Raw genomic sequence first — 10132 nt, 5'->3', positions numbered from 1 at the left:
CATTCATAATCCTGAGTTGGGACCCAAAAATCATGAAATTGGTTTGTAAATCACAATTTTAAATATATATATTAGGTCATTCACCTTCTAGTTTTTAAATATTTAGAATAAGCTTTCCTCCCTAGCCATGTGGGTTAGAATCTTTTCTTTTTTAATGAAAGCTGAGAGCCTTACATAATCACATGATTCCAGGAGTTTGGGCTTCAAGAAAACAACCAAAATTGCAGTAGTGGACAGTACTCTATACATACAAAGTAAGAGGCATTCTCTACCCTGAATTATTTACAAACCAATCAGATACACAAGATGTTGTTGGTTTTTTTTGGGGGGGTAGGGAAGGGTCAGAGATGAGGACACAGGCAGGGAAAGGTAAAGTGACTTGTCCAATATCACAAAACCCTGTTTACTGGACCCTTGCCATGGGTATAGACGAGGTAGGAGCACCGGAACTGGATTTACGTTGATCCTTGTGATCTCCCTGACACAGCAAGATCAGGGCAACAATTATCCAACACCCAGCCCTCTTCCCCGCCTGCTGCCCATGGCCTGGTCTATGCACATTGCCTGCTGGGAGTTGTAGTTTTATTGAAACAGGAGCCGGCGTTGGGCTGGACTACAAACCCCAGTAGCCCTCGCAACAGAGAGCGGCTCCCTAGCACGATTCTCCGTCTCTTCGTCATCGTGATTGGCTCCGAGTTACGTCTCTGAAACGCGATTGGCTGAAAGGGCTTGTCTGTCACCAAACGGGCACGGGACGGGTTGGGCGTGGCTGCTGTCTTTGCGGGAGGCAGAGAGGGGCGTGGGCTCGCTATTCTCCTAGCGGAGCCCGGAGCACAAGGGGGCGGGGTTCGCGTAGATCGCTTAGGTTGCAGTTGCCCCCGAGGAGGAGCTGGCCCGAGCGCCCAGCAGTTCCCGGGACAGGACTTCGGCGCTGCCTGCACCCTGCCCTGAGGCTGGGAGCCGCCCCCACCCTGGGGCTGAACCGCCGGAGCCAGGACGTGTCTTCTGGGCCGTGGGTGGTAGCGGGGCTCCCCGCCCCTGGCTTCTCCCTATGGGAAGCTCCCTGGCTCTGCAGCAACGGGGGCTGAGCCCTGCGCGCTGATTGGAAACCTCCCTCGTCCCTGCCTGGACCTTGGCTGCCCGGGACGCAGGGGGCTGCCCAGGCTCCAGCAAGACCAAAGCTCCGCAGCCCTCCTCACCTGCCGGCTCCCGTCCCGCTCTGCTATGGTGTGGGGCGGCCAGGCCCCCTACGCCGAGAGCAGCATCTGCCCGGGGAGGCGAGACGCGTGGCGGCGCTAAGGGCGAGAACTGACAACGGGGGGAACATCCGCAGCCTGGTGGTGACATCCATGGGCTGGGCCCGCACTTTATTTTTCCTCGCGAACTGTTGTTGTTACTTCTACACGAGGCGAAGCCGGTGAAGGTTTGGGCGGCCTGGAGCCGATTAGAGAGCGAGGGAGGATGGAGGAGGGAGAGGTGAGGTGGGATGGACTGTGCAGCAGGGATGCCAGCACCAGGGACGCTGCCTTGGAAAACATCCGGCAAGCTGTTTTGAAGAGAACAGCACAAATTTCTCCTGTAAAGGAGGATCCTCCTCCTGAGTTATCAGAAGGACGGTTGGCTTCTGCCACAGCTCTGGAAAGATTGAATGAGATGCTGGCTCGCCTACTCATGCTTTCCAAGAGATGCCCCTTTAGAGACGTGAGAGAGAAGAGTGCGTCTGTCCTAAGCAATGTTCAGGTAAGAGTCAGTGTCCTTTTCAGCAAACACCTCTCCAACTTCTTATCTCTAAAGCGTCTTAGAATGCCTCACATTTGTAACTGGCGTTCTCGTGATGCAGAAAATAACGTAAAGGCTGTAGTGCATCTTCATCTGTTAAACACAGGAAAGCTTTCGGTTTTGACTCTAGACTGTTGTGATATTCAGTCCGTTAATAGAATGACTGTGAGTTCTTAATACTATTTTGCAGCGAATAATCTTAACTTCTGAATAACTTTTTATATAATTTGACATAACCAAAATACCGGGACAGTTTTATTGTATTAAACGAGTATATAACACTGATAAAGAAAGTGCTCTATTATTAAGAATTTCACGTTTTTACGTGGGGAGAAATGCTTGGACATAATCAGCCTCTTTGCAAATGAATTCCTGTGCAAGCTTTCACAATGAAAAGTGGGTTTGTTGTTGGGACACAAGTACTTCTAGGACTCAATATATGCCTGAATTATTATTTTAATATATTTGTCAGATGTTACAAGGGCTGTGATTATGCCAGTCTTCCTGATACAAAATCAAGAATCATTCACACATTTGCCAACTAAAAATAAACAAGATTAGTATGGAAAAACATCAGATTTAAGATTGTTAGAAAATATCAAGATGTTTAAAAATATGCTTTTTCCTTCTGAAGCTTATTTTTGAACTATAATCTTGATTAACAGGGCTATCCTTACCCATATGCAAAATATGCAGCTGTGTGGGGCACTAGGAAATTTGGGGCACCAGGAAATTTGGGGCACCAAATTGCCCCAAATTTCCTGGTGCCCTACATAGATGCTTGCTGCTCCAGCAGCCAGCCCAATTCCCCTGGCTGCCTGAGCAGGCCAGGAAAGCTACCCCTGCTCCACTCCTGCCCTGCCTCTTTCCACCTCAGCTCCACCCCAGCCCTGCTCCCACTCCACCCCTTCCCCTGAGCTCATGGGGCAGTGGGAAGTGCAGCATTTGGCCCCAGCCCACTCTGCTCTGCCGCAGTCACGCTGCTGGTGAGTGCTGGACGCAGTTCTCCCAAGTCCGGGATCCAGGGGAGCAGAAGCAGGCTGGGGTTGGGTCACTCCACTTCCTGCGACCCTGTGAGTGCAGGGTCGGGCCCACCCAGCAATCACCAGGCACCAGGAAGTGGAGCGACCTAGCTCCAACCTGCTCTGCTAGTTTATGCTGGGGGACTGTTCCCCTTGCACCCCAAGCCTGTTCCTGTCCCCCACAGACTTTGGGTGCAGCCACCCTCTGCGGTGAGGCCAGCTCCCTACGGGGGAGGGGGCTGCGTAGGGCACCAGAATGTCTTGGTATGGCCCTGTTGATTGATAAGGTCAGTCTGTTACAAATGAAAATATAAATCCCAAATCAAATAGAAATAATTATAATTGTTGGTGATAAACAAATTCACAAAGACTCAAGGGTTTGATCCTGGGAAGAACTAAATTAAACCTCTATCATTAAAGTTATGGTCTGGGATTATTGAGCTCTAAAACTGACATGTTAAGAATAGAAACTTTCATAGTTTCTTTGTTTTGACTCTTCTGAAACCTTCACAAATGGCTAGTAAATATTGTTATCCTTCCACCAAAGGATATCACAGCACTTTAGAAACACTATCTTTATGCAATAGTTATTAACTTTTTTACAGATGAGAAAATTGAGGCACAAATGTTTAGGTGGCATGAATTAGGCTACAAAGGAAATGTGTGGCAGAGCTGGACCTAGAAGCTAGATCTCCTGGCTCTGAGTTATGCTGTTCTCCTTTCTCTCACTGCATTCATACACTTTTTTATTAATTTATTTGCAAAATAAAATATAATTTCAAAAACATTTTCCTATGTTTATCTTCAGTTGGTTCTTGTTTTGTTTTTGTTACAGTTTGAACTAAGTACAAATGTAATCTTGGTTTGCAGATTGAGGGAAGAGGGAAGTTTTCTGTTCCCCTTGAAAATTTTTTCAGTGGTGTGTAATTATATGACCAGGTGATCTCTTTTGTATATAGACTAACTCATGCTGATACGCTTATCAAAGCAACATTTTGGCAATCAGAATGATAAATCCAAGATGGTGTATGAGGAATCACTTTCAGATATCCTCATATTAACACTTATTTGTTTAATTCTTTAATGATAAACTAAATTAGATCCAGAGATTTCAGATTGAAATATTGTTAAATCAGTATTTTAATCCAGTTGAAAAAAATTGAGATTTAGGAATAAGGCCCAACCTTTTAAACACTGAGGGTAATTAATCATTGAAAGAAACCAGACTAGATGCCTTTCTGAAACACAAATTATTGGGCACAATACAGGGCTGACTTGGTGAAGTTCTATGGTCTGAGATATACAGGAGGTTAGACTGGATGATCTAATGGTCCTTTCTGGCCTTAAAACGTATAGAACTATGAAAGATTCTGAAGTGTTTGAAAATTTAAACCTTGTTTGGGGATTTTGCTATGGGCCTTAAGTTTCTGCCAGATAGCTTCCTGGATTTTTAATGAGTTTGCTAAGAGTTTGGATGTAATAGTTCCAAATCCAGAAGTCACATGACCATATAAGCTATTGTGATTAAAAAATAGATAATGGATGATAGATGAAAAGGCTACAAGATAGCAGACAGCTAGCTCCTAAAGAAAGAGGCTACAGTAAAGATCTCATAGTGAGCTTAGTTAGGAGAAAGTGAAATCTCATACAGACTAGTACCCATGTCTTTGTTTTCACTTATTCTACAAGTGTATTTCTTTTCAATGTTTTGGTCTACAAAATGAAAGAAATAATCCAGTCCTGATCTCCCAGCAATACTGTTCCAAAACAACCACAAGGGCAATGTTGTCCTATGAGTATTATACAATTGCATCAAAATTATATAATAAATTATATTATAAAATATAAAAAGTGGCCATCTGAAAAGGAGACTTTAGGGGGAGGATGAGAGAAAGAAAGAGGAGAGACATTAAGGGAAAAACACATCTGGTCCTTGAAGATCTGGAATGTAAATATACTTTACAACTAGGCTATGAGCACACACTTTTATGTAAATCAAATTCAAGGCTTGTACAGGCAGTGACTTGTTTATACTGCTCTATATACTGTACACTGAAATGTAAGTATCATAAGCATCTTTCCCAAATCTGGACCTTAGCGTCCAGAAATCTGGGTGCCTAGCATGAACCCTTCTAAGCTTAATTACCAGCTTAGCTTTGATCTCGCCGCTGTCCACTAACAAAAATCCCAGGGTTTTGGCCCTCTGGTCCCACAAAACACTTCCTGGAGAAGGACCCTAGACTGAGAGACTCTGAGTCCCACACAAGGGAAATAACCCACTTTCCCTCGCCTCTGCTTCATCACCACCCAGAACTTTCTCTCTGGGCTAACCTAGAGAGTACTAGATGCGATCTTTTTACATCACAATACCAATGAACATGTCTCCTCTATTCACAAAGACAAACCCCAAATACTAAGGAAACAGATAAGATTCATCTCTCCCTCCCACAATCCTGGTGCGCAGATACTACCCTCTGTTAGAATCTAACACAAAGAGAATTCCCTCCCTTCGTCCTTAACCCTACCAGAGTAGAAAAAACGTCAAACAAGCCTAAAAAGAAAGCTTATAAAAAAAGAAGAAAAGACATCAAAATATCCTAAAAGATACAAATACACAGGCTAGTCTAAAGAAAATTGAAATAAACAGTTTCTTCTGACAAAGATAGCAATTTTGAACATTCCCAGGGCAAGCGACACACATGTGAAATACAAAACAAACAACATAAACCAATATTGTTTTTCTAACGACTTACAATTTGGAAACAGAAATAGAAGATAGAAAGAACCTTCTCATAGCAGAGACAGACAAAAGACCTGACCCCAATAAATTCCCCCTCTGACTTTGAAAAATCCGGTTTCCTGATTGGCCCTGGTCCAGTTAACCCTTTACAGGTAAAAGAAACATTAACCCTTAGCTATCTATTTATGACAGTAAGTACAATATGTTCTAATTGATTTATTTTATAATTACATGGTAAAAATGAGAAAGTAAGCAATTTTTCAGTAATGTGCAGTGTCAACTTCTGTATTTTATGCCTGATTTTGTAAGCAAGTACTTTTGAAGTGAGGTGTAACTTGGAGGTACGTAAGACAAATCAGACTCCTGAAAGGGGTACAGTAGTTTGGAAAGGTTGAGAACCATTGACTTAGGTGATTGGCCAGGAAGGATGTTACCTCTCGGGTTCTATTGAACATCAGAAGAAGTGTTCACCTTACCCTTTGTTTGATTTCTCCTGTGGTGCCAAGATAAACAGGTGTCATTCTCATTTACTTTGAGCAGTTCAGATGTGCTGGACACTCACTCCACATAATTAAGCTTGGCTTCCAGGGAGTGAATAACATTTCTGGACTGGGTCTTTGGTTGTCCAGGCAGTTTAGCCCAGTGAATATGGTGCTAGAACAGGATTGAGGAGACCTTGATGCTGTTCCGAACTCCTTCAATTACTTACTCTGTAACCTTAGACAAACCACTCTGCCTCAATTTCTCCTATGCAAGGTGAGGGTAGTGATGCTTTCCTTTGTTAACCAATGAGCTTTAATGAAAAGTGGTAGAAAAAAGATAAATGGTGTTGCTGGATAACGGGATTTTCCTCCAGAGTGTTTCAGTATATTATTTGGGTAGTTTAAATTGACCCTGCTACTGTATGATATTTAATGCTTAATTTGTAATGAAAGAGGTGCCCAGGCTCAAGCAATTTTTTTTTATTTTACTTTCATAACTGATGTGGCAAGCCCAGAGGTGCTGGGGCCATGTACTGCCAAGCCTAGAGGTGCTGGGGCACTGATGGTACTGTCAAATATTTTCATGTTTACATACGATGCAAGCAGTCATTCAGTAATAGCGGAAGCTTCTCTCAGATTAAATTCATAATCTGTTCAGGAAGGATTTGTTTACATATCCTCTTTCTAGGCTAAAAACCAAACCCAACTGGTAAATCCTAGTCTCTTTACAGATTAAACTTGTAAAAATCCAGCACAACTTCTGTCTGTTTACTAAAGAGTGGAGTACTAAGTGAACATAAGTCTTTTGATTTTTTTCTTCTGCATTCTGTTCTACCAAACCAGTTTGAATGTATTTTCTATATCTTCCTTCCCTGGCCACTCAATGATTGGGAAATTAGTGGTCTGCTATTAGAGTCTCTCCTAAAAAGTTCTGTTTCCATTCTATCCATACAGTAATGCTGAAAATAGTTGCAGCAATATTTGCTTTTTAGGTGCTCTTGGTACTGCCAGTATTGAAAGAAGTATTGAAGACAAGATATGACTTGCCTAAAGGAGAGCTCCTGTTTCTGAGGCTGGCAGAGGCTATAAGTATTATATGGGTATTGATCTTAATCTTCCTGGTGGAGAGAAGCTTCTAAACCTCTTAACCAACATCAAACAGTCTGCTTCATGAGATACCTAAAGTTTCTCATTACTAGATGAAGCGAATTCATTAGCATCAAGGAGGTCATAAAAGCCTCTTTTATTATGCCTGTGTATGATGTGTTTGCTTGCATAAGAGAAGTATGTCAGGCATGTGTCTTACTTTGAACAGTTTTCCTTAGGACGTGTCTGCGCAAAGATGTTTTTGTGAAGTGTCTTCTGTCTGTTCTTTTTAATAAAAATAAATTACCACTGTGTATACAATATCATCCCATCCTATGAATTATATGGCCTGTTATTGCAAATTGTATAATCTACTTTGGAAGTGGATTACATTAATTGTGGAATGAATTAGTGTGGAGTAAAGTTTTGTTGGTGCATTTTATTTCACCATGACTTGATATTCCAATTATCCCACCCAGAATCTTTTCATGCCAGGACTGTCTTGCCTGTTTCCTTGTGTGCCTTCTACTGTTCTGGGGTCACTTTGACGGGATGTCACTGCCCTCATTTAAATGCTTGTTTGCAGGCAACATCTCCGTATGTGATTGCAGACTCCTGGAGTTGCATATCACATCATGTATCACTGTTAGAGTGGCCATGCCATATGCAGCTGCCTGGAGTAATGCAGATATACTGGACTTTTTCTGCATTTGGGGGAAAGAGATGGTGTAGCTTGCCTTAATCAATGACAGCTATCACAATAAGCATACATATGCTCTTACTGCTTAGCAAATGCCTGGGAACGGTCACTTCTGGAACAGTGTCATTACTACGTCAAAGCAAGGACCTCTTTCAGGCTTACAAAAGTAGACAGTAACAGGATGTCTAGCAACATTTCAACTACCCATCCCTACTTCAAGGAGTTGGGAGAGCGTATTTCCTGGGAGGCCATAATTGAAGCTCAGTTTGTTGTGGACAGTACTGAAGGTAGTGAGACTGTGGACCCTAGGTAATCTACAACTGTGAGAAAGAGGAGGAGATCTCCCCTGAAAGCCAGGATCTCTTCTCCCACACAGGAACCTGAGACAGACTGAGGCGTTGTCTACACTAGGGATCTGCAACCTTTGGCAGGTGGCCCGTCAGGGAAATCCGCTAGTGGGCTGGGGCGGTTTGTTTACCTGCAGTGTCCACAGGTTTGGCTGATTTGCAGCTCTCACTGGCTGCGGTTCACTGTTCCAGTCCAATGGGGGCTGCGGGAATTTTTGCATTTAAAATCAGTAGTTCAGATTATCCTTTCTTAAAATGGGAGTGAGTAGTTGTGAGAACATACTGGGTCTCATTAATCAGACTTCTGAATTCTGTGCTTATGGGAATACGTTACAACCCATTGCGTTGAGATGATAGAGAGAAGACTGTATATGAACTTGTTGAAACTCTGCGTGTTAAGGTTCTGAAGGCTTGAACTAATAGAGTCAGATCCTGCTGCTAAATTCTGTTCATGTTGCTGTGGTGGTATACTATAAAGCTGGGAGGGAGGAGAAACAGTTATAGCATCTGATTGGAGACCACTTTATTAGGAAGACAGTCTTTTCAGTGCATGCTCTCTGATTGGAAAGGCCAATCTGCAAGTTGACTGCCAGACATGAAAAACTGTCCAAGTGAAAAGTCAGTGTTCAAGCAAACAACTGAGCTCCTGGAAATTGCTTTAATAGACCTGTCAGTTCTTCAGGAAAATTAACTCACTTTTGCTGCAAAGAAACGTGTGCATGACAGTTTGAGTCAGAGGCAGAATATCCAGAATTTGTGTGATTCTTGTATGTGTCGCAACTAATTCTAAAAGTGGGTGTGCCTCGCTGTTTGGAGTAGCTCACAACTGTGAGTGCCAGTCTCAGGTCAGACTGTCAAAAAACAGGGCAGACACCCCAAACTGGTAGTATATTTTTATAATTAGACTTTTACCAAGTCAGTAACAATGTGAACTCCTGGATCTCTATATTAGCTTTACCATGGAGTCACAGGCAGTCCCCTTAGGCTCTCCAGCCCATTTGCCACCCAGACAAACTGGACTTTGTGATGATACCTCTTTAAACCAAATATCGCATTAGGTTACTCCCAAACCCAAGTCACTTACCCTAAGTCAGTGGATACTCTGTCTTACACCAAAGACAATGCTGGCAGCAAATGTATCTAGTGAACAAGGTCTATTAGCTAAGAAAAGAAATCAGTTATTGTGAGGTTAAAACAGGTAAAATCCATTAATAGGTGAGCCAAAGTTTGTAAATCCAAAATGTTAAGAGTTGTAGTAATCTGCTAGATTTCCAAAAGTTCCTCAGGGTTATCCAAAGTAATTCTGGGGATCTCTGTCCACTTGTTTGGTATTCTACCTTGTTTAGAATCTAAAACAGTTCAGAGATGCAAGATCATTCCCTTAAACCAATATTTCTTCTTCATGAGATGTCCCTGTGGGTGCTCCACTCCAGGTGTTGGTGCGCCCCTGCGCCTTCGCTCAGATTTTGACAGCGGTACTTATACTGGTCGTGCATGTGCAGAGCCTGCCTCACACGGTGAGCATGCCTCAGTTCCTTCTCTACTGTCCCTGGCCTGAGATGGAGCTCAGCAGACTTGTCAGAATTTTCTCTCACCTTGTTTTAAAATAATATCCTTGTTAGCTTAACTTCCCAGTAGTAGTTTGATATGACTTCCCCTGTTTCCTTCTCTCTATTAAAAACAAACAAAACCCTTTTCTTTTTCCTGTCAGCGGCCACCGCTTCCGATGTGCTTGGCTCCTCAGGCTTTAAGTGCTGCTCTACCTGCCGCAGTGGCATTCTCATCTCCAATGGCCGCTCCCAATGCATAAGCAGCAGAGAATCCTGTGGCACCTTATAGACTAACAGACGTTTTGGAGCGTGAGCTTTCGTGGGTGAATACGCACTTCGTCAGACGCAGGTAGTGGAAATTTCCAGGGGCAGGTATATATATGCTAGCAAGCAAGCTAGAGATAACGAGGTTAGTTCAGTCAGGGA

General features: G+C 43.1%; 1 protein-coding gene across 2 annotated transcripts in view; it reads left to right on the top strand.

The window, feature by feature from the left end:
• Positions 1 to 807: 807 nt before the first annotated feature.
• Positions 808 to 10132, top strand: part of SESN1 (sestrin 1) — a 145380-nt gene continuing 136055 nt past the window's right edge. Inside the window, exon 1 of one of the 2 annotated variants that reach the window (XM_032764607.2) lies at positions 808 to 1740. In XM_032764607.2, coding sequence (XP_032620498.1) covers positions 1462 to 1740 — 279 coding nt within the window. In that variant the 5' untranslated portion in view covers positions 808 to 1461. The remainder of the gene's footprint in view (positions 1741 to 10132) is intronic. The other variant, XM_032764609.2, reaches the window with a different exon arrangement.

This window comes from Chelonoidis abingdonii, chromosome 3 (genome assembly GCF_003597395.2).
Source record: "Chelonoidis abingdonii isolate Lonesome George chromosome 3, CheloAbing_2.0, whole genome shotgun sequence".
Classification (NCBI taxonomy): domain Eukaryota; kingdom Metazoa; phylum Chordata; order Testudines; family Testudinidae; genus Chelonoidis; species Chelonoidis abingdonii.
This window is presented reverse-complemented; position numbering and strand designations above follow the sequence as displayed.